We start from the raw sequence: 24,879 nt of genomic DNA on the forward strand, positions 1-24,879 counted from the left end.
TTGCATTGTTCTCTTAAAACTCAAATATATTCATTAAATTGACAAAAATATATTGAGCACTTACTGTACTCTGTACTAAAAAGATCTTAGAAATACATCCCCACTTTTCCTTTTTGTCTTTCTTATTTTCACATTTCTCTACTTTCTCTTGTTCATTATAAGAGACAGAATAATTCCAGGAGGTTCCATGGAGCTCATAAAAGGAACTGATTCTTGAAAAATGGCTAGGATTTAGTTATGCAGAGAAAAGGTAAAAGGAGCTTTATTACACCCACTCTACAGAGGAGAGTGTTCTTGCAGTGTGGCATGTGCTATCCGTCTGAAGTGTCAGGGAGTACTTGTTGGACTGACTTCATTAAGCAAGAACTATTTCTGTGGATGAAGACCTAAGGTTTCCCCATGTTAGATTCTTCCATGGAAGAGAATTAACATTCCTTCTGACTGAAAACCCAAGCTTCCCTCTAGGAACAGGCTAGGCATACAGTAATTTCAGTTTGTCACAGTGCTGCAAGGTTCTCTTTCTGTTTCCTAACTTTATCTAACTTTCTTGCCCTATATGTTCCTGGGCCAGGTAGCTCCTCCTTTGAATAATGTTGCCTCAGAGATTTGGATCAGTTGCCTTCCATCTGATTGTTTCTCCCGTCCCTCCTTCCTGAAACTTTTCTCCCTTAGCTTCAATAACACTCATTTTTTCTCATCCTATCTTTCTCGCACTCAATGTTTATATACCCTGTGCTTCCATCTTAACCCGAATTTCATTTCTTCATTTCTCAGATATGTTTGAGTTTCTGCTTTGGGTCAGTTCCTATACTACATGTTGTGGTTACAGCAGTGAATGAGTGAACAGAGACAGAATACAGTATACATGATTATGGAGCTTAAAATGAGCAGGGAATATGAGGGGAAGACCTAACCTAGTTTAAGGGCTTGGGGAAGACATTCTTGAGAAAGAGAGTTTTAGTTGAATCCTTAAAAAAGATTAGGCTTTAGTGAGGTAAAGAATGAGTGAGAGGTTTGGAGGAATAAGAAGCTTGGGAGAGATGAGAAAAGGCTTCTGAATTTAGGGCACACTATGTTTCAAAGCACAGAACGGGGAAAAGCACGAAGAGTTTGAGGATCTAAAAGTTCAGTATGTGGAGTTGGAGGGAGCTAAGGGGAGAATGATTGTATTTGATGCTAGACTGCAGGGCTTGAGTCAGTGAGAAAAGATTTGTGAGCTACATTAAGGGTGATAGGAAGTCATTGATTGGCTTCCCCCCTTTTTATTGCATGTTTTCATTTTTATTTTTTAACACCTTCATTGAAGCATAATTTACATTCAGTAGACTGCTTCTATTTAAAGCATACAATTTGATGACCTCTGATAGCTTTAAGCATCTGTGTAATCACCATTACAATCAAGACACAGCACATTTTAACCTCCCTTTCAGTTTCCTCTGGATCCTTTGTCATCCCTCCCTCAACCTCTGGCTTCAGGCAACAACTGTTCTGTTTTCAATCTTTATAGATTAGTTTGCTTTTTCTAGAATATTATATAAATGGAATCCTAAGTATGTACTCTTATGTTGGGCTTCTGTCATTCAGCATAATGGGTTTGAGATTCATCTATGTTGCTGATGTATCAATAATTCATTCCATTTTATTGCTGAGTAATATTCTGCTGTATGGATTTATCAGATTTTATTTATCTACTCACCAGCTGATGGAAATTTTGAGTTTTTCCATTTTTTGGCTTTGTGAATATAGCTACTATGGATATTTGTAAGTCTCTATGTGATCATATGTTTTCATTTCTCTTGGTAAAGACTACCAAGGAGTGAAATGGCTGGGTCAAATGGTGGGTATATATTTAACTTTATAAGAAACTGCAAAGCAGTTTTCCAAAGTAAGTGGTATACCATTTTATACTCCCACAAGCAGTATGAGAGTTTTAGCTGCCCCACATCCACACTAACACTTATTATTGTCAATCTTTTTAATGTTAGTCATTTTAATAGGTGTGTAGTGGTGTCTCATTGTGTAACCGCACTTCATTATGTAATATGAACTTCATTTCTTTAGCATGCATTTTGCTTTAATCCAAGTTGGTTTGTATAGTCTGATAGAACTATGACTCACTTGCATTCTTTCCACCAGAACCTTCTATCGGTACACATATCATATGCCCACTACCTTTAATCATTAAGCCCTTAGGACATTAGGTTCTGGTCAGGATCAAACTCACTTAAGAATAAAACTTCAGGTCTGTCAACCATGACCAGATACAATAACCAAACCTCAAAGTGGAATAAAGCTTTAGTCAAACAAAGATAACACCTTGGCCTCAGTTATGTTTCAGCTCCAGACTCATAAAAGTGGAACGGCCCCCACATAACGCATCCCCTGGAAACCAGACTGAGCAATGCCATGACTGACATCAGAACCTAAAGCCATGCTCAACTGCCCCTTACCTTAGCCCCAACCAATCAGCATAGCCCACAGCCCAACTCCTTAGCTACTAGAGACCATCAGCGAGCCAGGTTTTTGAGAGCACTACTAGCTCACCTGTGTCTCCTGTGTTGGTGCCAATTCCTTAAATAAATTTTTACTTCTTTTGCTGCAGTGTCCTGTTAGCTCTTATTTGGCTTGGATGCACACAGGCAAGTGGACCTTTTGAGTCTGCAGCAACAATTGTGGCTTTAATTTGCATTTTCTTGATGACTAATGATATTGAGCATCTTTTCATGTGCTTATCTGCCATTCATAAATCTCCTCTGATGAAATGTCTGTTCAAATCTTTTGCTCATTTTAAAAAATGGTTTGTCTTATTATTGAGTTGTGAATGGTTTTTATATGTTCTGTTAAAATTCTTCTGTCGGATAAATGTAAGTATTTCTTCCAGTCTGTGTCTTTTCTCTTTTTCAAAAAACAGTGCCTTTGGAGAGCAAAGTTTTTAATTTTGATAGTCAAATTTATCAATTTTTTCCTTTATAGTTCATTTTTGTGTGTGTGCCATCAAAAATCCACGCCTATACTGAAGTCACAAATATTTTCTCCTCTGTTTTCTTCTAGAAGATTTATAGTTTCACTATTTACATTTAGATCCATGATTAATTTCAAGTTAATTTTGTATATATTACAAGGTAGTTGTTATTCTTTTTTTAACCCATAAAGATATCTAGTTGTTTCAAAAATTTTTCCTTGAAAAGACTTTCCCCATTAAATTGCTTTGGCACATCTGTCAAAAAGCAATTGGCCATATATATATCTATATAGATATATATATATAGATATATATATATCTATATATATATATCTATATATATGTATATCTATCTGTGGGTCTATTTCTACACTCTAGTCTGTTCCCGTAATTTATGTACCTATTTTTTTCATCAATACCTCTGTCTTGATTACTGTATCTTTATAGTAAGTCTTGAAATCAGGGAGTGTAAGTCCTTCAACCTTGTTCTTCTTTTTGTAAATTTGACTATTATAGGTTATTTGCATTTCTATACACATTTTAGAATCACCTTGTCAGTTTCTACAAGCAAAAAAAGTCTGCTGGAGTTTCTACTGAATTCTGTATTAGTTTCCTACAGCTGCCGTAACAAAGTACCATAAATTCAGTGCCTTAAACAACTGAAATTTATTCTTAATTCTGGCTAGAAGTCCAAAATTAAGTTGTCCATAAGGCCATGCTCTCTCTCTCTTGAAGTCTGTAGGAGAGGATCCTTCCTTGCCTCTTTCTTAGCTTCTAGTGGTGGCTGGCATTCCTTGGCATTCCTTGGTTTGTAGATGCATCACTCCAGTCAAGGCCTCCATCCTCACATGGCCTTCTTCCCTGTGTGGCTTTGTGTCTCAATGTCCAGATTGTCTTAGTAGGGACTCAAGACATTGGATTAGGGCTCACCCTAATCCAGTAATCCGTAACACTCTATATCAGCACTAAGAACTATCAAGAATCCACAGGAAAATTTTAAATATGGTCCTTCCTTAAGGAACTTAAAATTTTGTTAAGACAAGGTTAGCATATAAGAAGCTATTAGTCTAAAAAGAAGAATAAAATAAATTAGTGTGGCTCACACAATAAATGCAAATTGTGCAAAAAGAAGGAAAATCATGCTCCAGGTCAGAAGTCCCTGAGTGCTTCATGGTGGGCCATAGACCAGAAGCTAAAGATTAATGGAATCTCTTGGTAGTAAGATTGGTAGAATAGATACATAGAAAAGAGGCAAGAGGTTATGAGTCAAAGGGCAAAACAAAGATACAAGAAAACAGGAATTACCATAACACAGGCAAGTGGGGAGACAAAAGTAAGCAAAACAACGTGTGGAACAGAGTTTGGGTCAGGAGATAGTGGGAGACAAAGGTAGTTGGAATTCTGACTTGATGCAGTGAGTGATACAGCCACTGAGAGTAAGGTTTGAAGATCAGGGTTGCTTAAAGAGAACTGACTGAAAGAAATAGAGACCAGGGCAAGGAGACTAGTTAGAAAGCTATTGTTTCCTCTCCAATCAATTCTCTCTTATTCTGCCACCAGAGTGATGGTTTTTTTAAAACTCATTTTGATCAAGTAACTCCACTGCATGTTGAATTACTGAATGTGAGATGCTGAAGGAATCAAAGATGACACCAATCTCAGTTTTAATAATGGTTGCAAGAACATTATTTATAGGGATCAAGAAGATAGGAAAGGGATATAGTTTATGAGTTTTGTATGGTCTATGAACAATTTGAGATAGCAAGTAAAGTATAGCTAGTACTTGGCCAGATTACAACCGGTGAGGCACAGGCAAAGGCAGGAATTATCATGTGCAACACATTAGAAGAACTACACAAGTATGACTCTCAAATTACAGGGGAACAGACAGGCTTCTGGCTTCCGGGAGTCAGTTAAGACAAATATGGGAGGAGTCAACTAAACCTAACTAGAAATTGATGAGGAAATGGAAGAAAAAAAAGTCAGACAACTAGGAGCAAAGGGTGAGGCAGGTAAGGTGGAGCTGGGACCCAATCTCGGGCGGGAATATGGATAGAGTCCCATCCTGAAGAGAAGGCAGGACAGAAGTAAGGAAGTAGCTGTGGAATAATAATAGCTAACACAATACTTACTGAACATTTCTTTTTTTACCTATGTGGTAGGCATTGTTCTAAGCATTTTAATGAATTTATTAATTTAAACTTCACAAGAATGAGAGAGGTAACAAATATTATCCTCATTTTACTGATGAGAAAACCAAGGAACCGAAAAATTAAGTAATTTGCCCAAGGTTATACACATACTACATGGCAGAGTCAGAATTTGAGCCCACAGTAATGAACATGTACTGTGTTTTTACATATACATATTTTGTATGTGTATGAGTATTGTCTACATACATACATAATGAGGATATTTTTTGGAAAAAAGTAATATACTTCCCGTCTTTCTTTCTGGCACACGATTTATTTCCCTATTCATCCAAAGGTATATACTCCTCAGGGAAGATTGTGATTGTTAAAGGGAAAAGAGGTCATTTATCATTCAGCTTCAAACCTTTTGCATTTGTAATAAAACAATTTTGGAGAGGACTTTTTATACAGTCTAACAGCTTCTTTTATTCATCAAGAGCTTGACTTGGTCTACCGGGACCACACAGCTTTCGTATAAGATACAGGCAGCAAGAATTCAAGTTAGGATAAGAGAAATGCCCTACATTTAGGAAACAGAAGAAAGGGCCTTTCTGACAGAAAAAGGAAAGAAAAAGCAGTGTGTGTGTCATGGATACCCCTGGTTATGGGCTGAATTGTTTCCCCAAAATCCACATATTGAAGTCTCAACCCGAGTACTTCAGAATGCAATCTAGTTGGAAATAGTCTTTAAAGATGTGATTCAGTTAAAATGAGGCCACCATGGTGGGGCCCTAATCCAATATAATCCCGTGTTCTTACAAGAAGAGGAAGAGACACCAGGGATCTGTATGCACAGAAGCACAACCATTTGATGATCAAGCAGCAAGAGGGTGCCATCTGCAAGCCAAGGAGAGAGGCCTAGAAGAAACCAACCTGCTGGCACTTCAAGCTTGGACTTCCAGACTCCAGAACTGTGAGAACATAAATGTCTGTTGTTTTCAGTCACCCAGTCTTTTGTACGGTATTTCATATGGCAGCCCTAGCAAACTAATACACTCCTCTAGACTATAATCCTTTAGGAGAAAGGCAAAAAATAAGGTGATCTCAGATCTGTACAATACTTAAGTAAGTACTATAATCCCCATTTTACATATGAGGAAATGGGCCCAAAGTGGTTAAATAACTTGCCCCAATATCACATGGCTAGAAATTAAGCTAGAATTCTAACCCAAATTGCAGCCTTCACAGTTTGAAATGTTTTTTAATCTATCATATACTTCTCCAGATATCAAGGGACTAACAGCAGTAAAGGAAACACTTTAAAAGACAAATTCCATCTATATCTCATCTAGACCAAGACCACCCTTTCCATTAGCAGTTCAGAGCTTCTTCATTAACCCCAAGAACAAACATTTACTCCAACAAAGATGCTATAGCTAACTCAAAATACAGAATTGACATACAAGTAAGAGATATAGATTTGTGAGCTAGCTGCATAGATTAGCCAAACAAAAGAAGTTAAGATACCTAGGACAACATATCCCAACTAGTGTGCTTTATCATTTGTATTACGGTAACAAATAGGCTGTGAAAATAGGAATCTGTGATGAAATTAACTAAGTGAGACTATTAATAGCTTAAACAAAATTAAATAGGCTTCTTTACTACTAGATTTCTTACAGACTGTATAATGACCTCTGATGAAAGTTTAAGAAAGAAGTGCCAAAGTAGGACTATATTTGAATATCAAGAACACAAAAATCATGACTACAGAAGAAATACACAACTTTAACACAGAAAATGAAGACACTGAAATTGTTAAAGATTTTGCTTATCTTGGTTCAGTCATCAATTCAAATGGAGACTACAGCCAAGAAATCAAGAGAAGGCTGAGACTTGGAGGGGCAGTAATGGGAGGAATTGGGAAAGATCAAGAGCAAAGATGTGTCATTAGAGATGAAGGCTAAAATCACCCACACCGTCATATTCCTAATTACTACACATGGATGCAAAACTTGGACAGTGAAAAAGGCTGATAGGAAAAAAAACTGATTGATTTGAAACATGTTATTGGAAGAGAGTTTTATAGATACCCTGGACTGCAGGAAAGATGAACAAGTGAATCCTAGAGCAAATTAAGCCTGAAATATCACTGGTGGCAAAAATGACAAAACTGAAGCTGTCTTACTTCAGGTACATCATGGGAAGGCAGGGTTTCTTGGAAATGACAATAATGTTGGGAAAAATAGAAGGCAGCAGGAAAAGATGAAAACCAAATATGAGATGGATTGACTCCATAAAAGAAGCCATAGGCATGAGTCTACATTTGCTGAACAGGGCTGTTGAGGACGGAACATTGCGGATATCACTCATGCACAGAGTCGGCAGGAGTCAGAACTGACTCAACAGCAAGTAACAACAATTATGAACTCCAAAGGGAGGATGTACTACTAATACTATTTAACAATTCCCTCCCAAAAAGGTTTTCCTTTTTTTCTCCTGACCAATTCCTATGAACAATTCCTAGGACAGTATTGTTTAACACCACTTTGAGAAATACTGCTCTAAGGAGAAAGAAAAGGCCCAAGAATAGAATCCATTATCAGATGTCTGGAAGGAAAAAATACCCAGCAAAGAATATAGTGAAGAAGATCAGGAGTGACCCTGGAGAGTTCAGTATTACAGAATCAAGAAAGTAGTTTCCAAAAAGCTAGAGACAATCAACAGGACCAAACTACTGAGAGATTAAATGGATTGAGAATAAAAATGTTTTTTGGATTTGACTAGGAAGACTGTCTCTTATGACCTTCAAGATGAATAACTTCAGAAAGAGGGAGGAAAGAAGCTTGACTGACAGAATAAAAAAGATTAGGATGGGGATTTTAAAAAGAAGTAGATGAAGCATTTATAGACCACCAATAAATGGAGTTAGCAGTGAAAATAAAAAAAAGGAGTTGGTTGATTGGGAGAAGGGAGTATAAGAGGAATTAAAAAAAAATCAGAACAGGGGACACCTATACCTTTTTGAAAGTAACAGTAAAAACCTACTGAAAGAAACTGATAATTATAGTCCAGTAGATGGAAGAAATGGAATCCAGAGTATAAATTACTAGAAAAGACTCTCCTTTCAGATTGGAGAGAAGAACTTGATGAGTAATGCCCAACCATTCCAGGTCTGAAAACCTTATTTAAATCCTCCAAAATTTCATGGATTTCTGCCTACTCCACCCAAGCGAATTTTTGTCTTTAGAGTTCAGTGTGGAGTATGTGTATAAATTCACTGATCTCTTGCTCCTCTCATAGGATGTCTACGTTGTGGTGAAGAGGAGGGGGTTATAGAAAAGCACTTACCTGAGGACCCTCAATCTTCGTGAAATAAGAAGGCAGAGGCTGATGACAATAAGGAAGTTGGGAGCTCATGGAGATTTTAATTTATAATAATTTACAATAAATGACTTTGTCATACAAAATAAAAACGTGTAATGATTGAAGGAATACACAAAAAACAATGTGAAAATTACCAAAGAAGGGTACAGAAAGAAAGGCATCTACGTATCCCACCCCAAAATTTTCACAACTCTGCTATCCCAACAGAAGTTGCATTAAGTCATAAATTAATATGTTCCCAATATGCTGGTGAGAACAAAGACTATTTAGTAGTAGGTCTAGTTACAGTCCAGTTTTAAATTTTTTTAATTTAAACTTTGTATGGCTTTCTATCTGCATATAACACCAACTATGATAGCTGTTTAAGTATACAAAATTTCATTTTTATTTCTTTTCAAGAACAATGAAGACACTTGGATTCTGTTGCATATAACATTTTTTTTTTAGATTCCATACCTTTTTGGCTAATTTCAATAACAATTCAAATTGAGTACATAATTTGGATTAACTATGTCCAAGTTACAAGGGTGGCACATATATATAACTCCAGAGCCCATCTAGCATAACATTTTTATCACAAGAAGGGTAGCAATATTTGATTCTTTAACAATTTCATACAATGTCCTATAGAGATTTAAGAAAAGTCATACTACTTAATAAATATATGGGGACCACCATAAGTGGAGCAGTTAGAGGAGACCCCATTCTTTAAATAAAGAAATTAATATTGATCAGTGTGCATGGAATAAGGCTGAGGCAACAATACCCACACCAAATCGGGCAGTCTCCAGATTTGTATCTGTGAACGTAAGGCGGCCACATAGGCCAAATGATTACTACTGCCAGCTCAGCAGCTGAGGTTGGAGAAAAGGCGGCATCCACACACAGGCCACTCTTGAGAACCAGAATTTACAGCCAGTTTCGTCTGGCAGGGGCTGGAGAATGTGGCAGTGAAAAAGTCCGACAGAAGCAGGATTGTTGGCGGTAAAGGGGAGCCTCCAGGACTGCAATCCTGGAAGGCATAAGGCAGCCGCTGGCGGGCTAACAGCCCCCACCCCGGAGCTGCAACTATGGGGGTTGAGGGGAGAGGGCTCGTCCTTACCTTGTCATCCTCACATCTCTTCCCTAGGCCCTCCCTGGCCTGCAGCCGGCTGCTCAGGCGGCCGTAGTCGGCCTCCTTCTGGTCAATCTGCTTCTTGTGGGAGTCCACCAAGAGCAGGAGGTCTGAATTGCGCTTCTCCAAGCGCCCGCGGGCCACCTCGGTGCGCTGGACCTGGCCCTGCAGCTCGGCCACCTCCTCCTGAAGCAGGACGTGGCGGGAGGAGATGCTCCAGTAGTTGAAGGCGAGGATCGCGATCACTACCAGCAGCACCACCAACACGAAGGAGGGCAGGCGGCCGGCCCTCCGGTTGGCCCCGAAACCCACCATGGGGTCGAGCCAGGCTGTGCCCGGGAGCCCCGCCGCCGACACCTGCGGGCAGAAGCTCAGGCCTCCACTGCCGAGCTGCGGGAGGGACGCGGCCCCAGGGCCGGCCGAGGGAGTAGGCGGGCCAGTGCGCCCGCCCGCGAGCCGGAGAAGGGGGCGGGGCCGCAAGCCGCAGGCCCCTCCCCGCCCCCCTCTTCAAATCCGGCCAAAACGCTTTCCCGAGGCTTGGAAAAGGACCCTGCACCAGCCGAGAGGAACCTGAAGAACCTAGCTGCGGGTACCTCGGGCCCAACACCTCAGGTTTAGGGGGCGGGGAAAGGAGCCGGAAGGGGGCGGATTTAACCCTGGCCCCGCCCACTGTCTAGGTCCGGGTGGCCAAGGGGGCCATTTCTTAGTTTCCGCCGACGCCCCCTCTTCTCGCGAGAAAGTGGGCTTCTCTCGCCCTTTATAGGCTTATCTCGCGAGGGTTATCTCTGTTAGGGAGAGAGTTGTGTTAATTTTGGCTGTTTGGGTTAGCTCTGGTACCTGGATCTGAGTCCCTTCAGCTTTTACCTGCTCAATGCCATTGACCCAGGGTCTAGGGAGTGCGGGCGTTGCCCCGGTCCTCAGAGGTGTTGGCTTTGAGGACTTCGGGCTGCGACCGCTGTGCAGGGAAAACAGTAGGTCAGCTGCGGACCGAAGGGGCGACTCCAAAGGTTTTGTACTTGCTTCAGTAGTAGGAAATTTTCTCGTTTGTTCTAACGATGTGGAAAGAATCCAAAACAAAACAAAAAGACCATAAAATAGCGGTGCCCCAAATGTTGCAGAGAAACTCAAGAAAAACTAAGCTTCATGAGTGAAAGGGGTGGTGTCAGCCTGGTTTCCAAGGCTACTGCTTTCCCAAACCGGAAAGAACTTCAGAATGTATGAGCTCCTGTTCTTAAACTCATTGCTGCTTTTGCTTTGAGCTGGGCTTCCAAATAGAAAGTCCAGAAGCTACCCTCAGTGAATGATAACCAATGCTGTTACTGACAGCGAGCATTCTGAGTTAGAAATAATAGCTCTCTTACAAAATGTTTCTGCATGCCTAGACTCTTATTATCCTCTCAACAACGCAGTTTTACAGATGAGGAATCCAAGACACAAAGGTGTTCCAGAATCTTTCTCAAAGTCCCATTGAGACAAAGTTGGGCGTGAATCCTGATCATTGGTCCCCAACATCATTGCTCTTTCATTGCACCAGGCTAAATGTTGCTATCTGTTCAGTCTTAATTACAGTGATGCAGAGGAAGCCTCTCCCGCTTTTGTTTTGTCTGCATATTTCCTTTGCCCTTGTGTAAAAATTTAAAAAGTTACTGGCTCTATCATGTTTAAGGAGAAGATGGAGTTGTGTTATTTTTCAGACATGAGGTTCAAGAACTTCCATGAGCATAAAACCTCAAGAACGCTAAAACTTTGGTACTTTCATTCAAATTGGAATGGTATGATTTTGAGGCAGGAAGACATTGGCTTTGAATAATTGTTCTATGCTTCCTGTGCATTTCAAAAATAAAGTTACTTGTCTAACAGTACTAGGATAGCCTAAAAGAATGATTGCACATTCAAAGAGTGATGATTTCCCTTTCATAGATACAGAAGAACACCACCAAAAATTATTAATATTTAGTTTATGTCAAACTTGAGCCCTTTGCTCTGGCTTCATAAGATCTAAGAAATTCCATCCAGTCTCCAATGACAAACTGACTTTGGCAAAAGGGAGCAAGGCAAAAACGGGAAATCATTGATTATAATGAGCCTTCCCACCTATCCTTTCCTCAACCTCATATTGACCTTGCTTTGCCTAGCCAGCTGTTGAGAATTAATCTATAGAGTGATGTTAACTGCTTAAGATGTAACTCTTGCCAAAACTGTTTTCATTTTTGTATGGAATTCTGACATGCAAAAGTATAATATTATAGAAAACACATTTACATATATTTTTTTAAATCAGATGCTTAAAAGAACTATTTGGTACCATTTTTTCATTTTACAGATGCAGTAGTAATTTACGCGAAGTCATATGTCTAGTAAGTGGCAGGGCTGAATCTTGAAAACCTATTCCATTTCCACTTTTCCCCCCAAGGAATTTTTTTTTTGTTTTCATGAAACAAACCTCTTCAAGCTATTCCCCCTACTAATGAACCCAATCCAGATATCATAAAGACAGTGTATAAGTGCTCTCCTATGGATGGTTCTGGCATTAAACTGATCGGAGTAAAAGTCAGTTCCTTAAGCCGGGTGATCAAGATTGACAACATTGATAAGTCATGTTGTTAGTATGTATCCTTCATGTGATGTGATTGAGAGTAGCACTCTGTTGTCTTCCTTCCTAAAACTCATAACCCCAGTATAACAATGAGAAAAACATCAGAGAAATTCCAACTAAGAGACATTCCACAAAATACCTTAACAGTAATCTTACAAACTGTCAAGGTCATCAAAACCAAGGAAAAATCTGAAAAATTTTCACAGCCAAAAGAAGGTAAGGAGATAATAAAACTACTAAATGAAATGTGACATCCCAAATAGAATCCTAGAACAGCAAAGGGACATTAGGTCAAAACCAAAGAACTCTGAATAAAATATGGACCTTAGTTAACTATAATGTGTTATTATTTGTTAAGTGGAGGAAGACAGGATGGGCAGAGGAGAAGTTGGGCTGCTACACAGTCTCAGTGAAAGCCTCAGCCAATTCCATGTAGAGCTCTGAAGCTGGGATGGTCATTCAGAATTGTCCTGAGTGAGAGTGGTCCAGACCTTTATACTCTTACATCACCAAGTTTCAGATAGCTAGAAGAAAAGTGCTAGTAGGCTGGATGCTAACTCCAGTCGATTAGTAACAATGCCTGGATCAAAAAAGATTAAGAAAGCATGTATCATGTTTCCCCGAAAATAAGACCTAGCGGGACAATCAGCTCTAATGCATCTTTTGAAACAAAAGTTAATATAAGACCCGGTCTTGTATTATATCATATTATATAAGCCCCGATCTTATAGTGAAATAAGACCGGGGCTTATATTAATTTTTGCTCCAAAAGACGCATTAGAGCTGATTGTCCAGCTAGGTCTTATTTTCGGGGAAACACAGTATGGGCTAAAGGAGAAAGAAAGCTATGATCAATTAGTAATTTGGCCACAGGCACAGGAAGGGTATGATGTTATGCATGGGAGGTAGATGTTATGATATGCCACCCACATCCCTTTCAGGAAAGAAGGACTTATTCCCACAGCTGCTGGGAACGCTGCCAGCAGATAGCCCTGAGCAATCAGCCCCCTTCAGAATTGCCTCAGCCGAAGGGAATGCCTCCTTCCCATGGCAGCCTACAACTACTACTAGTGAAGAGAACATAACATCTGTTACTTCCCTATGTCAAACCCATTTCCTACAGTTGTACAGAAAGGCGCAAAAATGCAGGGCTCTGCAGTAAGAGCTCTGCAGCAAGAATGTGTGAGTTCAAAGTCTCTCTCTGCCTCTTATTAATTTTGTTACATCAGGCAAAGTACTTAACCTCAGTACTCTAGTTTTCTCATTTCCAAAATGGTGTATCATTTACGATTAAGTTTGGCTCCATATAACAGGGAATAAAATAAAGATAGAATTTTCTTCTCTCTCACAGAAAATAAATCCAGAAGGAGGCCATCCAGGACTGGATGGCACGCTCCTTCCAGCTCATTGCTCTGTCATCCCAGAATTCATTATTAGTAACAGTAATACAAATTTCTCAGATACCCATACAATCACAATTGTATAGTTAATATAATGGTTGATTGAGAAAATACTTAATTGAAAAGCTTATTATGAAGTGAATAATGCATTATTTTTATTTTTTATTATTAGTTTCAGGTCTACTACCCATTTGACACCGTACATAGTCATTATAATACCATTGACTATATTCCTTATGCTGTATTTTACACCCAATGACTATATATTTTTAAATTATAGTTGGCATTCAATAATTTTATTAGTTTCAGGTGTACAATGTAGTGGATAGGCATTTATATAATTTATGAAGTGATCTCTTCAATAAGTCTAGTACCCCTCTGACACTATTCATAGTTTTTACAATATTATTGACTATATTCCCCATACTGTATTTCACGTCCCGTGACTATTTTGTAACTACCAATTTGTACTCCTCAATCCCTTCCCCTTTGTCACCCCCCTCCCATCTAGCAACTATCAATTGTTCTCTGTACTTATGAGTATATTTCTGTTTCGTTTGCTCGTTTATTCTGTTCTTTAGATTCCACATATAAGTGAGATGATACGGTATGTGTCTTTCTCAGCCTGATTTTACTTAGCATAATACCCTTTAGGTCCATCCATGTTGTTGCAAATGGTAAGATTTCATTCTTTTTTATGATAGAGTTATACTCTATTGTATATATTAACCACAATTTCTTTATCCAGTCATCTGTTGACTGGCATTTTGGTTGTTTCCATATCTTGGCTATTGTGAATAGTGCTGCAATAAACATAGGGGTGCATATGAGTATATCTTTTCAAATTAATGTTTTGGATTTCTTTGGATAAATACCCAGGGGTGGAGTTGCTGGGTCATAGGGTAGTTCTATTTTTAATTTTTTGAGGAACCTCCCTTCTATTTTCCATAGTGGCTGTTCCAATTTACAATCCCACCAACAGTGCACAAGGGTTCCTTTTCTCCATATCCTCACCAACACTTGTTTGTTGATTTATTGATGATAGCCATTCTTACAGGAGTGAAGTGAGTAATGCTTCTAAATGAAATTTTAAAAAATTCATTATCATGGCATTGTGTTATTGGAAGCCTACTTTGTTCAAACTTTTATACCAGGGAGTGTGCATTAATTAATCAACTAATTAATTAATCAAATATTCATAGAGTGCCTGCTGTGCGCCCGATAGTGTTGTAGGTAGGAGTTGCAGGGCATGCAGCAGAGACAGAAAGGTTCTCTGGAAGAGCTTCCAGTCTCTTCCCCCTTTACCAATGCCCAACCAGGGAACTGCTCAGTCTACCTCCTTTAAAACATTTTTGATACCTCCCGTCTCCCACTGCTCTCAAGTAGAGGTAACCATTATCTTACTGTGCCTCCACAATATCCTCTAGATTTCTATCATAGCAGTTTATTTTGCTGTGGCGTGCCTGCCTCCTACCAGACTTTTAGTAGATGTTTTTCTGCTGGGCCACATTAACAGATAGTAGTCAGTAGGCTACGATTTTGTTTCGACCCTATGTCATTAGGCTTTCTTTCCCTTCTCTAGTGAATGCTCACTTCTTTCAGTTTCTTTGGATTTGTCTGAAACGCTTTTTGAATACTGTCTTAACCATTTCACCCTTGTGTGTTTTCTTATATTCTTGAATTACAGAATTTTAGAACAGGAAGGCAATTTAGAGATTGCCCAATCTAAAATTTCCAGTTTGAAGTATGAAGATGAAAATCCAGAGAAGTAATGTGACTTGTTTAAAATTATTCTATTCTGCTGGTTAAAAGCAAACCTCGGATCAGAATCCAAGCTTTCTTCAAGATCCAGCATAAATCCTCCCTCTCCGAGATCTTTCTCCAAGTTCCAGCTCAGTTCACCTTTTTCTCTTCTGAATTATGCATTTATTGTCTACAAGTACATTGTTTTGACAATTATCATAGAGTATAATACTGCCTTACTTACATTGTTACTCAACTCTTTCACATTGGTATGTCTTGACTGTTCCGTTCTCTGTAAACACCAAAAAGCATGGATTTTGTCACTTATTTTCCCTCTTCATAGCAGGTAGCACAGTAGCTAGTAGATATTAAGAAAATACACATTAAGTGAAATGGGCACATGGTAGGGATTCAATAAATATTTTTGACTAATTAATCACCACTTCTCACATATCTTTCCAAAACATAGTGGTTCTTGTTCCTTAACATTTTGCTTCTATTTCCTTTGTAATTTTTGAAAACCAGACTTAGATTCTTGGCAACCAATAAAAAGACAGTCATGCCTCTGCACAGTCTGCTGCAATGTATCTTTTCTGGACTTGGCAAAAAATCCAAGGTTTCTGCCCTATTTTTTGTTTTCTGCACTGCAGTTCATCTAATCTTCTAGCTATTGGTGACTCTGTGCTGCACAGTGACCCAATTAAATGTGGCTCCATTTAATGTTGAGGTACTTTATGTGGGGCTGGTTTCAATGATCATCTTGTCCAAAACTTTATTTTATTGGTTTTGTTTCCCTGGTGTAGTGTACCTACTGCTGCTGCTGCTAGCCTGGCATCACAATAAATCCACCAGCACTGAGGTGCAGGCAAAGAAGACAGAGCAATGAGTAGAGCTAGTCACGTGTCGTACCATGCCCTTTCAGCCAGTCCTCGTTTATCCATGTTGTCTGAGCTTCAAGGAGAAGCTACAAGCTTTTTTTTTTTTTTTTTTTTAACCTACATAGTTTTTCACTCCATCTGTTAGTTTTGGCGTGTTGTTTGTGTTGTTTTCGGCAGTGCAATCTCCTGATCTATATCAAGTAAACACAATGATGGATTGAATTCACTTCACAGCTCCTGTTCAGGTGCTGTGTTTTGATTTGTCAGTGTCTTGGAGAAGCAGCACATTGCAAGACAGAACAGAAGCCAAGATTTGCAAAACACCACATTTTTCAGCAGAGTAGTGTAGTAACTTTGAAATACTAATATGTTTTGAAATATGTCTGTGAGCACTTCCTTCTTAACATTATATTGGTATACGCAATGTTCTTCTTTTAGTATCTGGGCATTGTTACGGTTACATAAAATCCACAGTAAAAATCATTGGCATTTTCAAAAAAATCTATCAATTTCCATAGCCAAGTAACTTATTTCAAATGATATATGACTAGATCATGCTCTATCACACTGCTATTTCATGCCTCATGCCGTGGTACACGCTATTCCTCTTCCCTTGAACACACTCCCTTCTCGTTCTCTAAGTCCTTTATGATCCTATTGGAATGTCTCTTCCTGAACAGTTTCTACTTTGTGCCTCTACTATCCCTAACTTCCATGTCTGATAATACATTTATTTATACCTGTATTACAACTATTAGTTTACATGTATATCATCCTGTTAGACGGTGAGATTCTTAAAGATAAAGACTTTGTCCCATTTACCCTTCTATCCCCTAGTGCTGTGGCTGGCATATATTATGTATGATGAATACGAGGAAAATTCTAAAAGTCTGAAGTTTTCCTGTTTTTTTTAGAAATGGAAATAATTTAAAAGTTTGCCTTCATGATTGTGAAAGTAATGCATGCTCAGAACAAGAAATCTGACCATCAGAAAGGAAAACAAGAAGTGAAAATTGCTTGTAATTCCACTCATCCAGGTATAACCACTGCTAATAATTTAGTATAGACCTTTTCAGACTTTTTCTATCTACATACATACACATCTACAATAGAAAACAAAAATGGGATATTATACATGCCATAGCATGGCCTGCTTTTTTACTTAACAATATCTTACAGACACTTTTCCATGTCAATATATTTTAGCACTACATATTCACTTTTGACAAATGTATAGAAAGATGTACTGTACTTTATTTAACCAATCTCTATAGATTGGCTAAGTATTTTAGGTAGATTCTTATGGTTGCATGGAACAAAGACCCCTCCCCCACAAGATGCTTTAAAAGTATAAATAAGACCCATTCAGATTGTCTCAAGGAAAAGGAGAATGTATTTTAAGGATGTATATAGATTGGAACTGGAACCAGAAGTTCATCTATCAGGACTCAAGCTCTAGGAAACAGCTACTCTTTTCTGACACCTCTGTCTTCTCTCTTTCTCTGTGTTTCCCTGATACTTTCCTCAGAGAGTTTGCTTCCTCTTAACTTCCACTTGCACATAGCTTTGGCTTGGCTTGCTCCAGACTCTTAGTGTATGACATTGTTTCACTTTCTGTTGCTGCTTCTCAGTCTGTAGATGTTCAAATATGTTCATCCCACACTCAGAAGATGATCTTGTATGCTCTACTTTGGATCCGCTGGTGTAGAGACTAGAGAAGTGGCAAGAGATAAGGATGAAGAGATAAGTGAGGACCAGATTGTAGAGAAGTTCAGACTAAAGGGTCTGGAGTTTTACCCAAGAGTCATAAGAAGCCACCAAATGGTTTTAAGAGAGAGTGACACGATCAGATTTAAGATTTAGAAAGACTTTTCTAGCTAACTGTGATTGTACCTCCAAATCTATAGATGGCAGGAAGACTGTTGCAATAATTCAGGTGAGAAATGATAGAGCCAGGAAAACAGTTTTTAATTTGTGTGACTAGATCAGTACTGGGGCCATTCACTGAAAGAGGGAACCCTGGAGAACTGAACAGAAGTGTCTTTGTAAACTAACATATAACCTTTTCTAAAACAGCAGACGTTTTTCCAGTTGTAAGGAAAAATTGCACATTACTTCAGTAAGTCCTTAAAAATCTTCATCTGACAACCTCAGATCTTTCTACTCTCTTAAATCTATGCAAGAGCTGTGTCTTGAGTCTTAAGCCAGGCAGCGAACTTTTACATCTCAGGCTTTATCCTCTATCATAATGAAATAAAATTTTTTGACCGAATACCATGTTATGTCTTTCATCTCCTTCTGCCAATGTATAAGAAGTACACTTTTTCCCCTTTTTTCCCCACTCTAGGAAGTTGTTTTGGAGGAAACAACTGTCCAGATTGTTCTTCACTTCTAGAAAACATTAGGATGGCTGACTGATGCTTCAGAAAATGGATTCCACAGAAAAAGGAAACAAGATCCCTGGTTTAGTCAGCTAGCTTTGTAACAAGACACAAACAATTCCCTTAGTCTAGGAGTGGAATGATAACTAGGGCCTAGAAAGCTTCATCACGCCTAGTACTTCTCACACTCTGGCCAGTCTTATATTCTCCAAGAAGGATCTATTCAACCAAAACTGATGCCAACTTTCCTGAGCATGCATGGAGCAGGAGACCTCTCTCCACTGCCTTTCCTCTTTTTCTTCTCTCGCTATGGGATAATTTTTGGGTGGAAGCAAATTAAGTCGAAGAATTTACTAACTTGAAACATTGCCTGTTAGAATATATGTCTTAGCTATACTATTATTTATCTATAACTTTGGCTGAAGTAGCAGGACCTGACCCATCTCACCTAAATCCATTGAACTATTTCCCCAAAACACTATCCAAGGATTACCTCTTGCTTAGAACTTATATAAAGATTGCTTATATCCTAGCTTAGAATTTTTCTTTTTAAAAAAAAATCATATTTAAGATTACCAATTTACTGTAAACATTTCCCATGTTATTAAATATTACACAGTGATACTGTTTTAATGACTACTACTTGCAAACCAACTTATGTGTATGCTATGACTTTAAAAATACCCTATCACTGATAATTTATGTGGTTCTCTTAATTTTAAACTAAGTATAATTATAGGTGAATATTCATAAACTATATTTTGTTTCTATTCCTAATGGATTTCTCAGGATAAGTTCTTAAAAGTGGAAATATTTGGCCAAAAAAATATTTTTAAAAAATATATATTTTTTAAAAAAATATATTTAAAAAATATATATATGTGTGTATATATATATACATATATATATCGAGAGAGAGAGAGAAAGAGAGAGAGAGAGAGAGGCTGCTGACGTGTATTGCTGAGTTGCCCTACAAAGACATTTTGTTAATTTATATTTGCATCAGGACTGTATGAGAGGCCTTTTTTTCTTATAACCTTACCTGAAAAGTTTCTATCTTTTTATAGACTTTTTTATTTTTATAGGCAAAATGTAGATACTGTAATTTTATTTTATATATTCATTGACATTTGAGTTCTGCATTTGTGAATTGTTCATTAGAGTTTTTCTACATGGATATGTAGAAACACCATATCCATGGAATGCTCATAAAATAGATGTGGGGGTGGGGGTGGGTCTAGGGAACAAATCATTTTGGGAAGTACTTCATTCTCTGCTTTCTGCTTAAAGATTCACGAATTACATTAAGATATTAAAGGCTCTGAGAAGTTCTTTAATATAGAAACGTATTAACTTTAAAACAGTTTTATTGAGATGTAATTTACACACCATAGAGTTCACCCATTTAAAGTGTATAACTAATGATTCTTAGTATATTTACAGAGTTTTTCAGCTCTGACTACTATCTAATTCCAGATCATTTTCATGATCTCAAAAAGAAACCCATAAGCAGCCATTCCTCATTCTCCCTACTTTCTAGGCCTACTTTCTTTATGGATTTCCCTATTCTGGACATTTCATATAAATGGATTCATACAATATGTGGCCTTTGTGACTGTCTTCTTTCACTTAACATAATGTGTTTGAGGTTCATCCATGTTTGTAGCATGTGTCAGGACTTCTTTACTTTTTACTGCTGAATAATATTCCAATGTATAGATATACCACAGTTTGTTTATATTGCCAGTTGATGGGCATTTAGTTTGTTTCCATTTTTTTGGCTATTATGAATAATGCTGCTATGAATATTCATGTATAAGGGAACCTATTAACTTTATAAGTATTGGATAGCAGGCTGAGACTGTGGCCACACGCCTGTGAATATGTGGGCATCACAAACTGTCACTCAGAGAGCTAAGCTGTCACTGGGAAAATACTGTATTAGCTTAGGCCTAAGTCGTTCTTTTTCCACAAAATAATGTATATAAATTATATCAAAGGAAAGGAAAGAACATATCAGATGTACTACAATGTTACAAAAATGTTTGCATGCTTACCACTTTCTATTATTTCTAACTGCAGAAGAGAGGAAGCCTACCTTTCAGTGCTCCAAATGATAAGGGAAAAGTTGTCATTGGATGTCTTTACTGTCAATCTTGATTAAAAGAGAAGAAGGCACGTCACCTGGGAGGCAGGGAGCAGTAACCAGGTCATGTCTTCAGGAAAGAGTGGGGTCAATCTTTAGTCTGCTTGAAATTTTGACAAAATTCTAGGTGCAAGATCACCATGAGCAGAGGGCTGATAAACCAATGCAGATAACATGCAGTAATTACTTAATGCTATTTTGACTAAAAAATAAGGGGACCATATTGAAAAACCATTTTATTAGGTTGGTGCAAAAGTAATTGAGGTTGTCGCAATTTTTAACCTTTTAAACCACAATTACTTTTGCACCAACCTAATGCCTGCCTCTTGGAGAGCTGACACTTTTCACTTATTGAAACTATTCATTAATTTGGGTCTTGGATTTAAACCCCCTCTTTTTTTTCCATAATACGTGCTGACTTCCTTGGAATTAATGTCCCATGGAACACACCTTGAGAAAATGCTGCTCTAGTTACCTCTGTGCTTAGCTTCATTCTATGAGCAAATAATTTATCTTTGGGTTATGTGCTGTAATCTTAACAGCAATCATTTGAGACTTTATTAAAAAAAAAACATCAAACAAAGAACCTGACAACCTGGCCATTTCTCCATATTTATGTTTTTGGACAGTTCAGCTAATTTCTAATATAGACCTGGAGTTGAATGCTGTGTGCTCTTTAAATGAATAGTCACAGTTCTGAAATTTAAAAACTGATCTAACAGATGGCTCTTACACGGAAATGTAAACAAACTGAACTGATAGTGTACATGGTGACCAAAGGAAAACTCTAAACTCCAGAGGTTGGATTACTTTAAATAGTGTCTTTTCTAATAGAGGAGAACAGTGATAGGAATTCTAAAAACAGGTCATATAAAACTACTGAATGCTGATTACAATATATATATTCTTTAGAGTAGCCGATTTACCTTTCTAATTATGTGTCATTTAAGACATTGCTAAAATTTTCTAATACGCCAATAGTTGTCAGCCGTTTTTGTTCTATGACACACATGAAGGATGATAATCACCAACATGACACTCTTCTAGGGTCGTCTGTTGTTCCCGGCACAAGCTGCAATTCCACCCCTTTAGTTCATGAAAACATATTAGAATGCAAATAAGTGAGAGTGAGGTCATAAAAGGGATTACTGCTTATTTTTTCTGGTAGGAAGCTCAGCTGGGCCTAACCAAGTTAATATTCTACTTGAAAAATGATCTCATACAAGTCACAATCAGAACCAGACCTATTTCTAGTAAATTGGGGGTGAGGTGGGAGTAATGGAGATACAGTAGAAGCCAAAATTTAAGGACAGTTTGCCTCTTAGAATTCATTCCAAATGAGGAAATAATTAAATACTGCCTTTCTCAGTTAAGGCCTCTTGCATTTTGAGCCCGCCTTTTAAATATTATAGTTGTACCATTGATAAACCTTGCACTACAGGAAGGGTTATAAAATGACCATTGCCACAGAATTAGAGAGCAGGACAGTGAAGGAATCACCAGGAGGAAAGGGAATATTCACAGCTCATCCTTATTTCGTTTCTACTTTGTATCTGCCCGAGCCTTGCTATTTTCAGTAGGTTTCAGAACTTTCCCAATCTTGCTGCTACCAGCCCTCTCAGTTGCACTGAGCACCATATTAATTATGAAAGAGCAAGGATTCTTTATTTTATTTTTTTATTGGGGGAGCAAGGATTCTTAAAAGTGATACTAATAACATTTGGGGCCGGTTAATTCTTTGTTGTGAGGCACTGTCCTGTATGTTGTAGGATGTTTAGCAGTATTACTAGCATGTACCTACTGGATGTTAATAGCATCCCCTCCCCGCAGTTGTGACAACCACAAATGTCTCCAGACATTGCCAAATGCCCCTGAAAGGAAAAATGGCCCCCAAATTGAGAAGCAGTGTGATGGAGGTATGAAAAAGCCCTTTTCCTTTTGATTCAGCTGAAAGAAGGAGAAACTACAGTATTTAAAACAATATTTTCTAAGGAAACTAAAAGAAAAAAAGCAAAATACAAAAGCATAGCATTAAAAATAGCTGTGATGGTTGTACAACATTATGAATGTGCAGAATGCCACTGAATTGTTCACTTAAAAATGGTTAAAAGGGTAACTTCATGTTATGTGTATTTTACGACTTTTTTTTTTAAGGATAGCATTGGTCAAGTACCGATTTCTGAATCTAATTTAACTATAATGACAGATTAGCATTGCTAGTATAGTTTATCATGTACTTAGATTGAGGTTCTTCCCATTACCTCAGCATTGTCTAGGGAACTCTACCTAAGAGCCCCTTTCTTAGAAAGTAAAATAAATTTGTTTTGAGTCAAGCATCTGAGGCAAATCTAAAAGACTGGACATTAGGCTGCTAATTAGCTCATAATTCACCATCTGAAAGGACCATTATACTAGAAGGGATCCTGGAGATCATCTTTCTTTACAGGTTAGGAAAAAAAAAAAAGGTTTAAAAAAAAGTGGAGGTCAAAACAGGTTGAGTGACTTGTACAAGTTCAGCTCATGGAGCTCTTTGAAGGACATGCCAGGACCAGGACCCAGATATCCTGCTTAGAGTTCAGCGTTCAAGCGGGCAAACCACACTGAAGATCGTCCCTGAATATACATTTTTATCAAAGACTGCCAGTGCCTTTTGTGAATTATGGTCATTCTTACAAAGGGGGGAAATGTCTGGTGGGAGGAAAAAGATTGCAGATTCACAAGAGTGAAATCATCTACATACAGGTCATTGAGAAATGACTGAGAAGCAGCAGCATCTATTCTTAGGAAATAAGATGTACTAGTTCTACGTAATGAGATGGTTGTACGTTTACATTATTTTAAAAGATTTTGAAAACTGGCTCTCAAAAAGCCTTGTTTCAATCACAACAGTTTAATTTCTGTTCTCTGGACTTTCACGGCAGTGTTTCTCTGCTGCTGTTCACACTGTGTCCTGAGGGGGGAATGCCTCCCCCTCTTCTACACCCGCCCTCACTCTTCTCTTTACTCAAAACTCAGACCGAATGTGAAACCTTCCCCGATCTTCAATTTCCCTCCAAGAAGGAATTAAACATTTCCCTCTTCTATGTTTCCATAGCAACTTACAAATGCAGGTGTTTCACCTACAGTGGTGGGTTTCCATATTGCAGACTGGACATAATTAAATACATAGGAACATGAATTGCAGTGGCTAGACTGGTTACAGATTCTATAACACAACTGTGATTCGGAGCTGCCACTGCTTTTTGCAGTAGGACCATAAGGCTGAATGAATGGCTGGCTGGCAGCTCAGTTGGCCTCTTGTTTATGACCTGGGCTAGAAAGTGTTTTGCATCATATTTTACTTTTGTGTCAATGGGCAATAAAAGTGATAATAGTGTGTGCTGGGTTAATGTTAATATTGTGTAGATCTAGGGAAATAAAGACCATGATTTATGCAAAAGTCAAGAGTAATACATTTTAATAAGATTTTAAAAATTATCTTTCTATAACAGAAGTTCTTGGAAAACTTAAGGGCCAAAGATGTTAACAGAAATGGAAAAAGCTCCAGAATGTGAAGTTAAAGGGTCATGAGAAGGGTTCAGGTTTGTTTTTGTCTGGGTTGATCAACCAGTCTGTTATTGTTAGGCCACAATAACACGTTTATGGCTGAAATTATTGAAGAAAAATGACCTTTATATTTCTTTGTTATATCTCAATTCTTCCCACTGAGACAATCATTTTTATAATGCAATTTTTAAGTAATGTAACATTTTATAGGAACCCAACTAGTACAAATAGCAAAACAGTGTCTTTATTTGTTGCTTATTTAATCCTACCTTGTAATACTTTATGTATCTCTCATCCCCCTAAGACTGTAAGCTGCTTAAGGACAGGAATAATGGGATTCATCTTTATATCCCATTCTCCCCTTGGCTTCAGAAAAGGAGCAGCAAGCCTAACACACAAACACGCAATACTTTCCCCCCACTGTGGAACTAAATTGGGATAAAAAGATTCTACTCTTTTATTTTTAAAAACACCTTTTTTTGTTGTGAAATATAGCTCTCTATCAGCAAAGTACACAATACAAAAATGTACAGCTCAGTGAACTATCACAAAGCAAACACCCATATTAATACTCAGTTTAAGAAAAAAAACAAT

The 24,879-nt window shown here is 38.0% G+C and overlaps 1 protein-coding gene across 3 annotated transcripts in view; it reads right to left on the reverse strand.

Moving 5' to 3' along the window:
- The window catches only part of GOLM2 (golgi membrane protein 2), a 109,286-nt gene extending 99,079 nt beyond the window's left edge, over positions 1–10,207 (reverse strand). For all 3 annotated transcript variants that reach the window (XM_033108679.1, XM_033108678.1, XM_033108680.1), the window contains exon 1: positions 9,584–10,207. In XM_033108679.1, the coding sequence (XP_032964570.1) occupies positions 9,584–9,910 (327 nt within the window). In that variant the 5' untranslated portion in view covers positions 9,911–10,207. The remainder of the gene's footprint in view (positions 1–9,583) is intronic.
- Between the last annotated feature and the right edge of the window lie 14,672 nt (positions 10,208–24,879).

This window comes from Rhinolophus ferrumequinum, chromosome 6, assembly GCF_004115265.2.
Source record: "Rhinolophus ferrumequinum isolate MPI-CBG mRhiFer1 chromosome 6, mRhiFer1_v1.p, whole genome shotgun sequence".
Classification (NCBI taxonomy): domain Eukaryota; kingdom Metazoa; phylum Chordata; class Mammalia; order Chiroptera; family Rhinolophidae; genus Rhinolophus; species Rhinolophus ferrumequinum.